Below are 18400 nucleotides of genomic sequence, written 5' to 3'. Positions count from 1 at the left end.
TATTCACTTCTTCCTTTTTACTGGCACACATTTCCATTTTCAAAAGGCAAGAATTCTTCCCCGTTTAGTCTGAATTTTTTGCCCTTATGATGCTAAAGCCCAAATAGAAGATTGGGACTCTGAGTTGCAGGTGAGTTTGCCTTTAGTACTAGAGAGAAAGGGTGGTGCCTCGATGCTCCTATTGAGGTTTGGTATATTCAGCTTGGGTCAGAAGAAGTAACCCGGGCAGCCCCAAGAATTTTCTGCCCCACTTACTTTCTGGGAAGGCCTTTCATGTGTCCTTGTTTTGCAGGCTGGTTTCCTGTCCGGCGAGATGGGACTCACCAGCCCGGGCCCACTCTCCCCAACGGGGGTGAAGGGAGGATCCCAGTATTACTCGTATCCAAACAACCCTCGTAGGAGACCGGCCGACAGTAGCCTCGGTGAGTGTCAGCTGACTGGCAGGGAAGAGGGGGAGGGTGCCTTGTTTGCTTTCCCCAGGGAAGAGGGAGGTTCACCTCCCTCTTTTGGTTTTTCTTGTAACCTGATTCAGGTGCCCGTATGAGCTGCCAGAAGATTAGATTTTACTTTAGCTTCATATGTAGCAGATTCTGGTTTCTTAAAGTTAAGCTCTGTGTTCAGAGATTCAAGTTCTGGAATTTTAGACTTCCGTTAGGGGATTTAGCTGCGGAGCAGTAGAATTTCTCCCCGTTGGAAGGGGTGGGATCAGGGGATTTCTTTGTTTTATCCCCTCCCTGCCTTTTGGGTTTGTTTTTTGGTTTTGTTTTGTTTTCAGGGAAGGGGAGGATCCCCCCACCTGAGCAGTTAAAGAGCCTCTGTCAAGGACTCTACACCCATTCTCCCATCTCCCATGTGCACTCGTTCCACATGTTCCGAGCCTCTCAAATTTCAGTTCCTCCCTACATATTACACCGAGTAAACACTGCCCAGCCACAATAGTATATTAAGTATCAAAAATGTCCCAAGGGATGTGGTTATCATCAGATAATATGCATAGAGAGTTGCTAGGGCCTATAGGGTTTCGTCTTTTTGAATCTTCTGGCTCCGGAGAGGGTGTTATCTAGTGATAACCACACCTTTTGAAAATTGCTTCACTACTATCTTTTCTTTCTTCCACGTTTTCCCCCGAACCTTAACCATGCCCTCCCCTATCCCTGCCCCACGCCACTCCCACCTCTGCTACGAATGAAGCCAGTTGCAGCGCACCATACCGAATTTCTTCTCCAGGGATCCGAAAGCATCGGATCGGTAGCATTGCCGTGCATGTGACATGCTGAGGCCTGGGAGCAGGTGGTCTTTCTTGGGTGCACGATCAACCACGCATTAGGCTTTTCAGGAACCCAAGTGCACAAGAATGGTGATGGTGTCAAGATTAGCTTTGACTTCGGAACATAAATGAAGTGTGGCCCTGTATTCCAACTGTAATTCTGAATCCCCAACCCAGCTAGAATCAGCTCTCCTTAGTAAGGAGAGAGAGTGGTGCCAGGTTTTCTAGTTGTTTTAAGCATCAAGTCAAATGTACACTATCTCTCTTCACCTGTGCTTTTCTCCAACCCCAAAGAGAGGCCAGCTGATTGGTGGATTTAGATGAGGAGCTCTATTCTCCAGAATTAGAAAATAAATAAACAACTGGCTCATGCTCCTGGGATAGGGATTGCCGGGAATGGAGCTTTATTTAACGGAGAAGTTGGGGAGTAGGAATGTCAGTGGTTACACTGCCAAGAATTCTCTTCCCTGCTGCCAGGCCAGGTCCTTCGGGCTCCGGCTTCACTGCTTAGGATCTAACGTTGCAGAAAGAACACGGGCCCCAACTCTTGGTATTCCTATCCCGAGTGGCATTTGTCTGGCTACACCTCTTAATGTCAAGTTGCAGACCCAAGGGTCCAGCCCCAAATTCACTCTGGTTTCATATAGTCATTCATTCTTTCTCACGCTCACTCTCTCTCTCTCTCCCCCCCCCCCCCCGTTCTCTGTCTCTCTCCCCCGCCTCCTCCCCCTGCCCCCTTTTCACACGGTCAGATGGGCAGCCTAAGAAGGTTCGGAAAGTGCCTCCGGGGCTCCCGTCATCGGTAAGTTGTGGACCCAAGGACGGACCAGCTGCCTGGATTTTAAAAAGGAAAAAAATCGCTCTGATGTGGCATCACCCCAATTGCTGATGGAAATCTTCCTAAATTCATTTCCGTCCTGCCAGCTTTTCAGTTGCTTGTGTGCCTGATTCCCTTCCACCATGTCCTCCCCTGAAAACCAGGCAGAAAGGAACTCTCTTGGCCATCTTAGAGAGATTGGAAGTTCTCGGTTCGTGTTGTCCCTTGGGAAAGGATGTGGATGAGTGGCTGGATAAGTGAGCGAATGAACGAGTCCTGGCAAAGAGCACTACTTAGCCAAGGTAGCACTTGGTATCCCCTTTACCAGCAGAAATTTCGGATGACTGGTTGGTTATCCGAGCAGAGGCCGTAGATGAGGTCGGCTCTGTCCAGCTTGGTTGAAATAAATAGCCTTTGCTGCTGAAGCCATGGATTTCATCGGTCATCTAAATCGTGGAAGCCAGAGCCAGCTTTTAGCACCCCTCATCCTTAGCGTCCTTCTCCCAGAGCCCTAGGTGCTGGCTGGGCCTATGAGAGGCCGGCCCAAGGCGCTCGGATTTTTCCAGTAGAAGCCCCAGATAGATAGAAGCGACCCTCAAATGGCAATGTGGCCTGGATGGCCAGGGAAGCAGCCTACCCTGCACCAGATTGCCTCCCTTTCTCCAGAAACTTAATTTTAGCCCTTTTCCCCCCTTTCCTCTCCCCTTCAATTAAGCCTGTTTTGCAACAGACTAGAGCCAGGTAGCCCCCCACCCCCACCCCCCCCCGCTGGGAATCAGTTGTAGATCCTCTCCTGCTCTCCTCTCCCGAATCGTCTAGGATTTGCTAGAGATAGTGTAAGCATTCTGTTCTTAGCTGCCCAGAGGTTATGTAATGCTTAGCAAAGTGTGTCAGTGAGAGAACAGAAGCATGCACATGACTAAGAGCCTCTCCTGTGTGTGTGTGTGTCGGGTGAGGCGGGGTGGGGGGGGCAGGGAGGGGCTGTGCATTCTCCCCTCCTTCTCCCCACCCACCCTCTGTTGCAGTCCCTTGGGCCGTAAATGGGTCCTGCCCATTTGAGACCTTTGCGCTCACTCTGCAATGTGCTGCATCCCTGCCCGCCCACTGGACATTGCACACTGGGCCCCGGCAGGGATGAAAGTGTGGGAGTGACGCTGCGCAAGCTGTGAGCATGAGAGCTGGCAGCTCTGTGCAGGTTCTTGGTCTTGAAGTCTCAGGAGTGAGGCTCATGCTTCATTCCCGATGGGACTCTCTAGAATATTCATTCATTCATTCATTCAATAGCATTTATTGAGCGCTTACTATGTGCAGAGCACTGTACTAAGCGCTTGGGATGAACAAGTCGGCAACAGATAGAGACAGTCCCTGCCGTTTGACGGGCTTACAGTCTAATCGGGGGAGACGGACAGACAAGAACAATGGCACTAAACAGCGTCAAGGGGAAGAACATCTCGTAAAAACAATGGCAACTAAATAGAATCAAGGCGATGTACAATTCATTAACAAAATAAATAGGGTAACAAAAATATATACAGTTGAGCGGACAAGTACAGTGCTGTGGGGATGGGAAGGGAGAGGTGGAGGAGCAGAGGGAAAAGGGGAAAATGAGGCTTTAGCTGCGGAGAGGTAAAGGGGGGATGGCAGAGGGAGTAGAGGGGGAAGAGGAGCTCAGTCTGGGAACGCCTCTTGGAGGAGGTGATTTTTAAGTAAGGTTTTGAAGAGGGAAAGAGAATCAGTTTGGCGGAGGTGAGGAGGGAGGGCGTTCCAGGACCGCGGGAGGACGTGACCCAGGGGTCGACGGCGGGATAGGCGAGACCGAGGGACGGCGAGGAGGTGGGTGGCAGAGGAGCGGAGCGTGCGGGGTGGGCGGTAGAAAGAGAGAAGGGAGGAGAGGTAGGAAGGGGCAAGGTGATGGAGAGCCTTGAAGCCTAGAGTGAGGAGTTTTTGTTTGGAGCAGAGGTCGATAGGCAACCACTGGAGTTGTTTAAGAAGGGGAGTGACATGCCCAGATCGTTTCTGCAGGAAGATGAGCCGGGCAGCGGAGTGAAGAATAGACCGGAGCGGGGCGAGAGAGGAGGAAGGGAGGTCAGAGAGAAGGCTGACACAGTAGTCTAGCCGGGATATAACGAGAGCCCGTAATAGTAAGGTAGCCGTTTGGGTGGAGAGGAAAGGGCGGATCTTGGCGATATTGTAGAGGTGAAACCGGCAGGTCTTGGTAACGGATAGGATGTGTGGGGTGAACGAGAGGGACGAGTCAAGGATGACACCGAGATTGCGGGCCTGCGGGACGGGAAGGATGGTCGTGCCATCCACGGTGATGGAGAAGTCTGGGAGCGGACCGGGCTTGGGAGGGAAGATGAGGAGCTCAGTCTTGCTCATGTTGAGTTTTAGGTGGCGGGCCGACATCCAGGTGGAGACGTCCCGGAGGCAGGAGGAGATGCGAGCCTGAAGGGAGGGGGAGAGGACAGGGGCGGAGATGTAGATCTGCGTGTCATCTGCGTAGAGATGGTAGTCAAAGCCGTGAGAGCGGATGAGTTCACCGAGGGAGTGAGTGTAAATGGAGAACAGAAGAGGGCCAAGAACTGACCCTTGAGGAACTCCAACAGTTAAAGGATGGGAGGGGGAGGAGGCTCCAGCGTAGGAGACCGAGAATGATCGGCCAGAGAGGTAAGAGGAGAACCAGGAGAGGACAGAGTCCGTGAAGCCAAGGTGAGATAAGGTATGGAGGAGGAGGGGATGGTCGACAGTGTCAAAGGCAGCAGAGAGGTCAAGGAGGATTAGAATGGAGTAGGAGCTATTGGATTTGGCAAGAAGGAGGTCATGGGTGACCTTAGAGAGAGCAGTCTCGGTAGAGTGGAGGGGACGGAAGCCAGATTGGAGGGGGTCTAGGAGAGAATGGGAGTTAAGGAATTCTAGGCATCGATTGTAGACGACTCGTTCTAAGATTTTGGAAAGGAAGGGTAGTAGGGAGATAGGACGATAACTGGAGGGGGAAGTGGGGTCAAGAGCGGGTTTTTTTAGGATGGGGGAGACGTGGGCATGTTTGAAGGCAGAGGGGAAGGAGCCCTTGGAGATTGAGTGGTTAAAAATAGAAGTTAAGGAAGGGAGGAGGGCAGGGGCGATGGTTTTAAGAAGGTGAGAGGGAATGGGGTCCGAGGCGCAGGTGGAGGGGGTGGCACTTGCGAGGAGGGAGGAGATCTCCTCTGAGGAAACTGCAGGGAAGGATGGGAAAGTAGGGGAGGGGGTTGTTGGGGGGAGGGGAGAGGCGGAGGGGTGACTTTGGGGAGCTCAGACCTGATCGTGTTGATTTTCGTGAGGAAATAGGTGGCCAGATCATTAGGGGTGAGAGATGGGGGAGGGGGAGGAACAGGGGGCCTAAGGAGAGAGTTAAAGGTCCGGAACAATCGGCGGGGGTGACGGGCATGGGTGTCGATGAGGGAGGAGAAGAAGCTTTGCCTGGCGGAGGAGAGGGCAGAGTTAAGGCAGGAAAGGATAAATTTGAAGTGTGTGAGGTCGGCTTGGTGCTTGGACTTTCGCCAGCAGCGCTCAGCAGCTCGAGCATAGGAGCGTAGGAGGCGGACGGAGGAGGTGATCCAGGGCTGTGGGTTAGTGGAGCGAGAGCAGCGGAGGGAAAGGGGGGCGAGAGAGTCGAGATGAGTAGAGAGGGTGGAGTTGAGAGCGGAGACCCGCTCGTCGAGAGTGGGAAGAGAGGACAGGGCGGCAAGGTGAGGCGAGATGCTATTGGAAAGACGGATGGGATCGAGAGAGCGGAGGTCTCTGTGGGGCAGTAGCGAAGATTTGCAGGGGGAGGGAGTGTGAGAGATGAGGCAGGTGAGAAGGTTATGGTCAGAGAGAGGGATTTCAGAGTTGGTGAGTGAGGAGATAGTGCAGCGGTAGGAGATGACGAGATCGAGGGTGTGACCGAGTCGGTGAGTGGGCGCGGTATGGTGGAGGAGGAGGTCGGCAGAGTCGAGGAGGGATAGCAGGCGGGCGGCAGAGGAGTCGTCGGGTACATCCGTATGGATGTTGAAGTCTCCAAGGATCAGAGTGGGCAGAGAGAAGGAGAGAAGGAAGGTGAGAAAGGGGTCAAGGTGGTTGAAGAAGTCAGAGGTGGGACCGGGAGGGCGGTAGATGACGGCGACAAGTAACTGGAGTGGGTGGTAGAGGCGAATGATATGGGCTTTGAAGGAGGGGAAGGAGAGGGAGGGGGGAGGAGGGATAGTGCGGAAGCGGCATCGGGGCGAGAGGAGGAAGCCGACGCCTCCTCCCTTACCGGTGAGTCTGGGGGAGTGGGAGAAGGAGAGGCCTCCGCTGGAGAGAGCGGCGGCGGAGACCGTGTCTTCGGGAGGGAGCCACGTTTCCGAAAGGGCGAGGAGGAGGAGAGAGCGGGAGAGGAAAAGGTCATGGATGAAAGGTAGCTTGCCTGTAATAGAGTGGGGGTTCCAGAGGCCACACTTGAAAGTAGCTGTGGGTGCAAGGGGAGGAGGGGGGGAAGGGCGGGGGGAGGGGAGGGTTTGGATGGGAAGGAGGTGGCGGGGCCCTGGACGAGGAGAGGGGGATGAGGGGTGGCGGTGGGACAAGAGGACTGGGATGGGGCATGGGTGGGGAAGAGAGAAGGGGGAGAGAGAGCTGAGGGCTTGGGCTAGTCGGAGCCTCTGAGCAACACTCCTCACCCAGTGGGGTGCCGGCCCCAGAAGTGCGCCCGACTAGCTTGGCACAGTAGATCTAGACAGTTGGGAGGCAAAAATGGAGGTCTCTGCCTCTTCATTCTGTAAAAGCTTTGAATGACTGAAAGCGGTGAAAAGGGAGAGCATGGATTTGCAGGCGGTGAGAGACAGACAGCCCCCTCTGCTCCCTGGGGCTGAGGTGATGGAGTAGGTATGTCGTCTCCCCGCCCCCCCCCCAACCCCGCCTGAAGCTGGGGTCCCTCAGGCCTGTTCTGAGTCTTAAAACCCCAGATTACTGTGCACCAACTTCCTCTGGAATGTTGGAGTTTAGTGGGATTCAGCTGTCGTAAACTGGGCCTGGGCCATGGGACCCTATGTCTCATTCCAGCTGGGAAGCATCAGATGCTGCTCTCCCTAAAGGCCGCCACCCGGCTCAGGGTAGCCTCTCCGCTAGAGGGTCAGCCTTGACGCTGTGGATCAGAGTGGCACCCTGTCGGGCTTAACCCTGGGACTGGGGAAGCATTTGAGCTTGGCTTCCTTTTCTGCAGGGTCTCTCAGTGCATGCCTTCCTGGGTTCCTGCCTCCATGTCCATAGTTCTGTGAGAAATCCTCTTGGGTGGGGGCGGGCCTGAGCATGATTGCTGCAGGACAGTTGTTCTCAGTCCAGGCTTGTCTCTCTCCCCTCTCCCAGCCCTCCCACCCCCACCCCTAAGAGCCCCCCTGTTGTTTCTTTGATACCACTCTGAGCAGCCCAGGAGAGACTCAACAGTTATCGGGAGGTGTTTTGCTTTGAAAGATCTGAATTTCACAGCAACCCAAGACTCCCAGATCTGTCCAGGTCCCCAGCAATGTTGTTCTTTGCCCCTTCACTGCTGGAGCACTTGTAAGCACAGGAAATGATCTCACTTGGGAGTCCTGGAGGTGTGACTGTCCTTTGACTGAAGCAGGAGGGTGGGAGGGGGGAATGCCCAGCTGAGACTTATTGTTTCTGGTGAGGGGAGGAGGTGTTTCTGCCGGGACACTGGAGTCAAGCCCAGCAACCTTAACATCAGTCCTCAAGAGTTCTTAATAGGAAGCTATTGTCTTTCTTTTCCCCTTCCCCTAATGAAGGGTTCTGCCCATGGTGTGGAGAAAGCTCTCCTTTTGCAAGCTTCTAAAGGGCAGAGATCTGTTCTCTTTATTGTACTCTCCCAATCACAAAATACAGTGCTCTGCCCAGCCCAGGAGGGGCTCCTTGAAATCTACCAATTGATTGAAATAGGGAGCCAAAGGATGCTCAAACAAGTTCCATGGGGCTGGCCACAGGGGACTCTGAGTGGATGAGGGGTGGTCTCTGGACCTCGGGCCCTCCATCTGTTCGTCCGGGCAGCTTCTGAGCATCCCTGGAAGCCCCCAGCCCTAACTCCCAGGAGACCCCAGAGCCCCCGGGGCTTTGGCTTTCAGGCAGGAACCACCTCCCCAGAGCTGAGCCTAGTTTGCTTTAGGGAAGGACTGAGGAAAGGGGCCGGGAGTTGGGCCTTTGACCCCAGTTTCTCCCGTCCCCTAGCTCCCGAGCAGGCAGGGGAGTTAGAGGAGCCAAGAGTACTCAAGATGGTGAAGTGTTAAAGGAGCGTAGCTGCAGCCTGAAATTTGATTCCCTGAAAGTGGCGTCTTAGTACAGCTCAGGAGTTCAGTGCTCCCACTCCCTATCTTAGTGGGAGGAGGAAATGGCAGCGAAGATTGGGGGACTGGGGCAGGGCAGGGGGTTGGGAGGAGGGGCCCCGAGAGGGTATACTCCAACCCTGAAAAAAACAGCAGATTTCAACTTAGCTTTCTAATTCCCCTATTGAGCAGTGCAGGCAGGTGTGTGTTGGGAACGAGTACTGTTTTGGTGCTCTCACTAGATTGATTCAATATGCCAAAGCCTCTTTTTATATGCCCCTGCTGCCTCCCCTTCCCTTCCCCCCCACCCCATCCCTCCTCCTTTCTCCTCCTCCCCTTCAGTCCTCCAGTGCTGCCCAGCTGCCTGGAGTGTTGGCCAGATGCCAGGGGCTGGCAGATGGTACCAAGCTATTAGATGTGCTTCATTCGATTCCCTCTCCCAGCTCCCGCTATTTAATCAAATTATAGGAAAAGTCAATTTACTGGATTCTTATTCTTTGTAGCCTATTTCATTCCTTTCATTTCTCTCCCGGCCCTCTCCGTTCCAATGCCCTGGCCCCTCCCAAAGCCTGCCGCAAACGTGCACCGGCCGTGGAGGACTAGGAGATTCTGTGTTGGCTGCCCCTTTGGCTTTGGTTCTCCGTGGACTGGCAAGAGATCTTATAAAGAAAAAAAAGTAGAAAGGTTTGGGGTGGAGGAGCGGGTGCAGTGACCCATCTGTCAGGTCATCGTCCCCACCGTCGCCTACTCTTCGGGGAGACTTTTAGTAATGCACAATCTAAGGATGGGTGCCCAAGTCATTTGGATGATCTTTCCAAACAAGAAGGACCACATGAGTGAACTGTGACCGCCACCCCGACCCCTCGCCCTGTGCCCTCCCTCCCCTCCTCAAACCGGCAGCTGGCAATCCAGGCTCTGGTCTTGTCGTAAAGCAGGCAGGATCGGGGGAGGGAGGGGAAGGTGGTTCTTTTGGAGAACAGAGACTTTTACAGCTCCTCCCCCATCTACAGGACCAAAAGGAGAGTGTTTTATCTTGGGGTGAAGAGGGGCCAAGGGAAAGAGGCTCAGGAAATAAGGGGTTGAGTGGGAGGGGAGAAGAGGTCTTTCTTTGGAGAGGGTGAAAGGCAGAGGAAGCTTTTGATGGAATAGGGGAGTGAAACAGCAGGATCTCCAGTGTGAAGCACACTACACTGTGCCAGGCCTTGAGACGGTCCTGGCATTGCTTCCTGCCACACGATTGGTCGAATGCTCGGGCCTGGGGGTCAGAGGACCCGGCTTCTAATACTGGTTTTACCATCTGCCTGCCATGTGACCTTCACCTCACTGGGTTTCCTCTGCTTCCTCATCTGTCATAGAGGGATCCAATACCGGTTCTCCCTCCTGCTTAAACTGTGAGCCCCAGGTGGGACAGGGACGTTTCTCTACTGATGATCTTAGAACAGTGCTTGACACAGAGCAAGCGCTTAACAGGATGCCATTATTATTTGATCTGCAGTCAGTGGGAGCTTAGGATAGGAGCGTAAGGGCCCGAGGCCTGACCTGAAATGGATTACTGACTCAGGCCTATGAGAACAACGGGAAGGGTGGCGGTGACCGCCTCCATCTTCTCCCCTGAGAACTGTTGCCCACTGGTTCTGATCCCTGCCCCATGTCCAGCTTTTCTCTTCCAGGCTCTTAGTGAGACAGAAGTGAGGAGCCGTGGCCTCCAGTTCCACCCTCTCGGCTCCCTGGCCATACTCGGCCCAACTCCTTAGGGCTTCAGAAGGGGAAAAAAAAAGCATTCAAAGTGATCTTGGAGCCAGGTAGCCAAATTTTGCTTGGTTGCGCCCTTTCAGTTGTTTTGGGTGGCATGGGCTAAAGCTGTCACCCACCCATGAGCCTCCCGGGGCAGCCACCGCTATTGTTTGGGATTTTTGTCCCACGCCCACCCTTCCTCCCCTCATGCCATGGCCCGCGGTTCCCAAGAGGTCACCGAGACAATGAGGGGGGCTTGGACAGGGCCTGCGGAATGCAAAGTAGCCGCCAGCGGAATGTAACCAACTGACCACCATATCCTCTCCACGAGGCCTGGATTAACTTGATACTTTCCCCGCTTCCCCTCTCCGAAGGTGTCCGTTGAGTGGGTGTCCAGTTGCCTTGAGGACATTGACACAAGGAAACACATTGAGGCTCAAGCAGAGCCATGCTATGCAGATGGCCTTGTCCCAGAATGCACCCACATATGCTTCACGAGTTTGAATTCCAGTTAGACTCCTGACTGCACATTTGGTGCTGAAGGTCTCACTCCCAACCAGGCCCCCTACCCCAGCAAGACAACTGCCGAGGGAGGCCGCACCCCCGCCCCGTCCGCACAGCTTGATGTTCCAGAGGGATGGAAGGGGTGGAGAGCAGGAAACCTTATGCTGGAGATGGGCCTTGGCCCCAGGTGCATCATCCTTCACCTGTGGATTGCCAGGAAATGAGAACCAGTATCAAAGGTTTCTTTTGGGGTTTTTTTGTTTTTTGTGGTATTTGTTAAGCACTTACTATGTGCCAGGCACTGTACTAAGCACTAGGGCAGATACTAGGTTGGTCATAGCCCCTTGTCGCACATGGGGCTCACAGTCTTAATCCCCATTGTATAGATGAAATAACGAAGCACGGAGATATGAAGTGACTTACCCAAAGTCACCCAGCAGGCATGTGGGAGAGCCAGGATTAAAACCCTCCTTCTTCTGACTCCCAGGCCTGTGTTGTATCTGCTAGACCATGCTGCTTCTCAGGTGCTTGCATGAGACAGTGCTGGGGTTGGAGACCCAGAGCACCTGGCTTTTTTTGCCTAGCCCCTACCGTGACCTTGGAGAAAGCCACACTCTTCTGTGGTTTTCCCTACTTTCCAGTGCTGCGGTGCCGGCTGGGGAAAGCCTCGATATGGGCTCCAGAAAAGGAGGTGAAGGAGCAACTTCGAGTTCCCACAGGACTTCTCCTTCCCTCCCTCCTTCTTTTTGTCACCTTCTTGAGGAGAGAGGGGAACTGGAATGTAACATCCAGAAATAATCTGTTTTTATGGTTACCCAGAAAAAGCCATAACTGCCAAAAAGGGAACTGCAAGGGAAGTTGAAACTTCTCAGGATGGGGCACTTGAGTTGAAAACCCTGGAGGAATTCAGAATTCACTTCTCCTTTTTCGCTGCAGCCAGAGACCCTCTTTCCTCCTGGCTTCCCCACAAGAGGTATATGGTGATAGCCCAGAGTCTCTGGAAAAGGTGTTGGTTAGAGGTGAGAGGGCTTGGAGAGTGGGGTGGGAGGATGGTGCCAGGAATGGGGAGGAGAGGCTAAGTGGCAAAAAAAAAAACGGTGAGGCCTCAGTCGGCCGGAGGCTAGCGGGGCCTTTCTCCTGACCACGTCTGTCTCCTGACCACGTCCCCTCTCTTGGCGACGGTAGGTGTATCCAGCCAACTCAGGTGATGAATACAGCAGGGATCCTGCCGGATATGCTTCCTCGAAACCTCCCAGTACCGTGTATCCCGCAGCCTTCTACATGCCAGGTACTCCCCTTCGTCCATCCACCTCACCTTCCCCAGTGAAGAAGCTGAAGAGATCACCCTTCCCCCCCACCCCGCCCCCAAGTGGGGATGGATGTGGAGCACAGGAACGGGGCCTGGGGAATTAGACTGGGGGCAGGGTAGGGAGTGTTTGGCCCCGAGGTGGGGAAGGAACTTCCCCCGCTCTCCCCCAGAGCTATTTCTTCCCCGTGCACCCCCCCAAGTGACTCCTTCCGGATGTCGCTTTGGAGAGCTAGGCCATAGGTCCCATTTCAACCCCATAGTAGGTGCTCTCCCTACTGGGAGAGAAATGGTACTTGAGAACACCAAGACCTGAGCTGAGGGAGGGGGGGAAAGAGCAGGGAGAATAGCCCAATGGAGGGATTGTAGCTTTTGCAAGAGCCAGCTAATTGTGTTGAATTGGGCATACCCGGGCAGAGGCTCGCCACAGGTCCAGGTGGAGCCTTCGAAGGTGCAAGTGCTCCCAAGCCAGCCCCAGCAGAGCCCCTGAGCTGCCCGGTCCGTGGGGTGCAGCAGGTCCTGGGCAATCAGGCTCTCTCTGTTTTCCATCCCTGCCATGGGCTCCACTGGTTAGTGTTCGTAACGGGGCCTGGTTTGTATCTTCTCCCCCACCCCACAAAGCAGAGCTTGACCTGGCCTTGTAATAATAATGATGGTCTTCGTTAAGCGCTTACTATGTGCGAAGCACTGTTCTAAGCGCTGGAACTGATGTACGCCAGATTTGCAAACCCAAGGCTCTCCCCCTCGCCCCCAGAGACCCAGATCGACCTACGCAAAGAGAAAAAATAGACCAATCAATCGACAGCATTTGGCTGTTGGCCTCCCGTCCCTGATACTGGTCACGGACACGGGACTGTCGACCTGGTTGGCTGAAGTGGCCATGGTTTCCCCTTCTGACTCCTTTCCAACCTGTCCTCCCCCTTTGTTTTACCATGGCTTTGGTGGGCCTCCGGGATTCATTCATTCATTCAATAGTATTTATTGAGCGCTTACTATGTGCAGAGCACTGTACTAAGCGCTTGGGATGAACAAGTCGGCAACAGATAGAGACAGTCCCTGCCGTTTGACGGACTTACAGTCTAATCGGGGGAGACGGACAGACAAGAACAATGGCAATAAACAGCGTCAAGGGGTAGAACATCTCGTAAAAACAATGGCAACTAAATAGAATCAAGGCGATGTACAATTCATTAACAAAATAAATAGGGTACAAAATAAATAGGGTACAAATAAATAGGGATTGACCAGCTTGGGTTTCTCCCCCAGATGGACTTCACAACTCAGCAGATATCTGGAGTTCTTCAGGCCCCTTGAGCCAGTCAAGCTACGGAACCATGCTCGGCAGCTCCTCCTCTTCTCTCCCTCCAACTGGCGGCTTCAGCAGCTTGCATCAGCACGAGCGGATGGTAAGGCATATCTGCTTGGGTGGGCAGAACTCTGGACCACCATGCAAGTCCTGTTTCCCAGGGCACCTTCCCCGGACCCTCTCTGGAGCCGCTGGGTGAGCCATTCCGCTCTGCTGGGGTCTGGGGAGAGAAGGAACCCCTGTGTGGTTCCTGTGCCCATCTTTATATAAGTCCTTCTGATGTGCTTGTTCCTAAAATGGATCTCGGGCTTTTTGGTCAGCCCCGTGGAGGGTGCTGAACCGAGCCCAGGAGAAAGAGAGAGAAAGAGAGAGAGAGAGAGAGACCATCCATGTTGACCGTAAAATGGGGTCGTTTCCATTATTGTAACTGGGTGTTCCAATCACCCTCGCTCTCCAACAGAACTTGGCAGCTCTTGTCACTATATATATGACACAGGCTCCTTTAAACGAACCCAGACTTCCTTCCATCTTGGCTAAAAGGCATCCGCACATATGCATATGATGTCCTCGGTAGCTAGTGCCCCCCTGCCAGGCCTCCAATTCTAGGGGCTACCTGGGAAACGATGCCGCCCCCCCATGCCCACCCGGCCCCCCAGACCCCGCCGCCTACCCCTCCACCCCCATCCCCTCTCCAACCTCCACTGGTGTTGGACTGACCATGAATCAGGATGGTTCATGTGCCCAGCGGGGGCCGTTTTCTTCCAGTGAGTTATGTTCTTTTCCCACTGGGAAGGCCAATCTGCCTTCCTAGTGTGCCCACCCCACCCCTGCTGGAAGCTGGTTCCGACCTCCCCTCCGAGGTCCGAGCCTCCTCGGGAGCCAGGGCACAAGGTTGCCCCACCGTGAGCTCTTCTCTGGGAGCAGCTGGCTTGCCCCACCAGCCTTTGTGCCCCCAGGGAGGCTCTGAAGTGCCACCCCTCTCATCCCTGCCTATCCCCTCCATTGTTTGTGTACCTTCCTCAGAACTACCAGATGCATTCGGGAGAAGTGAACGGTGGACTTCCCTCCGTGTCTGGGTTTTCCTCAGCCACCGCCCCCTACGGTGTTTCTAGCCATACGCCCCCGATCAGTGGGACAGACAACATGATGGGTAGGTAGCAGTATTGACCCGGTGATGGAGCTTTTCAGCTTGCCTCTTCGTTCCCGTCCCACTCAGCACGCCAGCCCGGGAGCCTGACTGATCCAGAGAGGGCCGTGTCCCCTGAAGGGCCGTGTCCCCTGGGAATGTCGTAACACCCGTGCCGGGCTCTATTTGGCTCAACCTCGGGGTAGATTCACCCTCTTCCTTGGGTCTGTTCTCCAGCCCCAAGGTCTTGGCCGTCTCGGCGGGTCCAGGAATCGCTTCCGCCCCAGGTCTTTTCCCACTCCAGCTCCGGGAGAGTTGGGGGCTTGAGCTGTCCCAGCTCAGAAGGGTGCCTGCAAAAAATGCTCAGGCCCAGCCAAGAGTTCGGCCTGAGATTGATCGGGGCCAGAACATAGGTGCCAACTCCACGGGGGCGATCGTCCCCACAGCTGTTTCGAGCTGGGCTCCCGGCCCTGCTCGGCCCGGGTCTCCGACTAGACCCGAGAGCAGCGAGCCTCGACTGAAAAGACCCCGGGGGTGGCTTTCCGGCTGGTTGGCTGGCCACCTGGCTGTCCCCTCCCGGGCCCCCGCTAAAGCTCCCTGACCCCTTTCAGCCCCCCGCACCCAAAGCAAAAGTTGGCACCTATGGTCCAGAACTCCCACGTCTGGGCCGAGCCTGGCCGAAAACCTACTCCGTGGTGTCCGTTCGGTGAAGTCCTCTCAGATCTGGGAGAGATGACTACACACACATGTGATACTGGGGTCGGGGAAAGAAGAAGTGGCCATCTAGGGTATGACTGTTCGGGGTTTTGCTAACCAGAGACTTACCAATGTTTTCACCCCCTCATCGTGTCTTGGACGTTGCCATATAGGCCAGGGCCTGTGCAGGGCAAAAACCTAATGGATTCTGCCCCTCTTAGGTACTCTGACTTGTTAGTTGGCTAGTTCTTCGCCGCAATTCAGTGCAGTAGAGCTGAAGATGTTCAATTTGACCTCATGGAACTGAGATTTGGACTGGGAGATTATGCTCACCAGTCTGCTGCAGCCCTGCTCCACTCTCCCCCCTCCCCCCCGCCCCACTCCTCCTCCTCCCTCCCTAACCCCTCCCCTCCCTCCCCCGTCCCCCCCAACACACACACACACACACACATTCTTCGTGGCTAACCAGTTTGGACTCTGCACTTGCTGAGTCCACCAAGGGTGCAAAACCTGAATTGCTCTGTCAGTCAGTCGGACATGCTAGCACTGAGGTTCCTGAGACAAGTTTAGGGGTCGCTATCTCTCCTCTCTTCCCTTCCTCTCCCCCTCCCTCCAGTCTTTCTTCCCCCCGCCCCCTTTCCTTCTTCCCCCACTCCGGTCCTCTCCCTTTCTTTTTCCCCCTTAGTAGTCAGTTTCCTCCCCCTCTGGTCCCTCCCTTCATCCCTCCAGTCTCGTTCCCTCCCCCCCGCCCCATACCACCCTGTTGTCTCGATCCCCACTTCCCTTGTCACGTCACCCTCCTCCCCCCCCACCATCAGCCATCCTTAGCCCTTACGTGGCTATCAGTTTATAGATTCCATTTATTCCTTCATTTCTTGCTTTCGTTATTCCAGTTGAGGCTATTTTCCCTTCTGTTGCCACTGTCTGTAGACTCTTTGTGTCTGCCAGTTTCCCCTCGTTAGATTGTGAGCTCCTCAAGGGCAGAGGGACTGTGTCTTCTACTTTAATTGAATGTTCCCAGGCACTTAGTACGGCGCACTGCACCCAGGCAGTCGGTGAATGTCGATGACTGCTGTAACTCTGGTCCGTAGGCTGCGATCCCTGCTACTGGAGGTTCAGGCTGGGAATGGGCAATTTCCAGGTCGCTTGGGTCTAGAGCTCCTGAGCCCGTGTCCCAGTTGAACCCCAAGTGAACGGAGGGTAGGAAGAGGGGCTCCTGGCCTGCTGGCTGTGAGGGTGCATGGGTAATGGTTTTCCTTGTTTGTCTTTCCTCCTGGCAGGAAACAGAGGGACTACGGCCGGGAGCTCAGGAGATGCGCTTGGGAAGGCATTAGCTTCAGTGAGAGCAACTTTCTCTGGCTTCTCCCTCCCCCTTCCGTCCCTTCCCTGCCATCTCCAGAGGGTGCCGCCTGAACTGTCCTCATTGAGCTGGCTGGGATTTTCCCTGCCTTGCACCCCTGTTCTCACTCAACCGACACCTTCCTCTCCTGTTTGGAAGAAAAAGAGAGACCCCAACGGCCTCTGCCCCCTACCGCCGCCCTCCCCTCCCACCCACCCCTAGCGTGAACTGAATTCTGACATGGGTAAAGTAGAGCCACAGTGCAGTGGGGAGAAGTTGGGACAGGCCTGTGGGGCAGACCCACTTTTTTAGGTGGGAGATGGAGTTGAGAGTGTCCCTGGATTCCCCTGCCTTGGCTTTCCCCATACCACAGCTGCCATTTTGTGCTGCAGTTCCACGATCCCACCTACTGCGAGAAGAATCAGTGCCAGGACTTGGCACCCCTGCTCCCCACAGCTGAGTACAAAAGCAGATTTTTCCCGCAGCAGCAACAGCAGCAGCAGCTCACCCGGGCTGCCTTTGAGCTCTGTTACCTCGTATGTAGCCCCCCTCCTTGCTTCCCCAAAGGCTCCACCACCACAGACTCCTCACGTTGGGCAGAACCGAGAGCACCGGGTGTGTGGGCGCTGGGAAGCGAAAGGCACGTGGCTAAGGGTGACGTCAGAGGCACCACAAAATTTCACCCGAGGGTCACCCTTCTAGGGTCCTGTCTTTCACCGGCATTACCAACTCTCCACCCCTACCCCTCAAGGCCCATTGCAACAGTCCACGGTGTAGGACCACTGTCATTTTCTCTCCACCTTTCAGAATGAGCCATGGGCCCCACCCACTTGCCCCAGTCTGCCCCCCAACTCCCGCTCATCCCATAGAGCTCATGGGAGCTCTATCCCTGGGTCTTAGGCAGCAGCCTCCATGAGCTCCCCGAGGCCGACCCTGGCATGCCCAGCCAGGTTTAAACAGGAATAGAGGAGATGGGGTCCTGTATGGTGATTTTTAGCATGCCTGGCCCCGATCTCGTTACTCCCCCCATGGCCCCGCATATTCCCCCCTCTCAGCAGGGAACGTAGGAGGGGCAGGGGGCCGGGGGCTGGGGTGGAGAAGAGCTCAGTTGAGCTCCCTACCTGCCGCCCTCGGGAGTCTCAACGGGGATGGGTTGGTCAGGGTTGGGACACCTACTCAAGATGTGAGGTTTGCTGACTCTTGTCTCCGTTTGCTTTAGATTTATTCCCCAGATCACTCGAGCAATAACTTTTCTTCGAACCCCTCCACCCCGGTGGGCTCCCCTCAGGGACTCACAGGTATGTGGAGCCACAGTTACCCTCTCCGGAGGTATGGTCTCAGTCGAGTTGGAGGGAGGGATTTTGAAGGGCCACGCTCGGGAGTTGGACTGCCTGGTCCAAGTCCCAATCGGGACTCGCGGGAAGAAACCACTAACTGGAACCCTACTTTGTCGGCAGTGACAACTGTGCTTAGCGACCCCATTACATCTGTGATCTGATTTCTTTGCCTCATCTTCCTGGGAGGCCAGGATGGGTCCGAGATACCGATGCCAATTTTCTAGGCTAGGAGGCTGAGGGCCAGAGAAGTTGAGGGGTTTGCCCACCCCCACCCAGGGATCCAGTGGAGAAGCTGGGCCTCGGATTCCAGAGCCCGGTGGCCAGACCACTGTATTTTCCCCCAGGCCTCCTTGCCTCCCTCCCTCCCTCCCTCCCTTTCCAGAGCCATCCCCATGCAAACCCTCATGAGGGCATTCGAGGAGGAGGGAGGGAAGGCGGCTTCCCCAAGACCTCGGTTCCGTTGGCGGCGGGCTTGGCAGTAGCAGGCTTGGCGAGTGTGCGTGGTCCCTTCGAGGACCAGTGGCTGGCTGACGGCCACGTGTTGGACTGACCTGGGGAAGGTCTACTTCTGGGCCCATTAGCCAGGAAGAGTAGCTTCATTCAGCGGTAGGGGAGGAAGGGAGAGAATATCTGGTCCTACCCCTCCGAAATGAGAAACCA

At 54.9% G+C, this 18400-nt stretch overlaps 1 protein-coding gene across 17 annotated transcripts in view; it reads left to right on the top strand.

Annotated features, from left to right (window-relative positions):
* TCF3 (transcription factor 3) overlaps window positions 1-18400 on the top strand; it is a 137410-nt gene that overhangs the window by 107674 nt on the left and 11336 nt on the right. For all 17 annotated transcript variants that reach the window (XM_029052591.2, XM_029052590.2, XM_029052592.2 and 14 more), the window contains 7 exons: window positions 293-422; window positions 2020-2069; window positions 11816-11918; window positions 13203-13342; window positions 14266-14392; window positions 16345-16403; window positions 17623-17701. In XM_029052591.2, the coding sequence (XP_028908424.1) occupies window positions 293-422; window positions 2020-2069; window positions 11816-11918; window positions 13203-13342; window positions 14266-14392; window positions 16345-16403; window positions 17623-17701 (688 nt within the window). The remainder of the gene's footprint in view (window positions 1-292; window positions 423-2019; window positions 2070-11815; window positions 11919-13202; window positions 13343-14265; window positions 14393-16344; window positions 16404-17622; window positions 17702-18400) is intronic.

Source organism: Ornithorhynchus anatinus, chromosome X2, assembly GCF_004115215.2.
Source record: "Ornithorhynchus anatinus isolate Pmale09 chromosome X2, mOrnAna1.pri.v4, whole genome shotgun sequence".
NCBI classification, from domain to species: domain Eukaryota; kingdom Metazoa; phylum Chordata; class Mammalia; order Monotremata; family Ornithorhynchidae; genus Ornithorhynchus; species Ornithorhynchus anatinus.
This window is presented reverse-complemented; position numbering and strand designations above follow the sequence as displayed.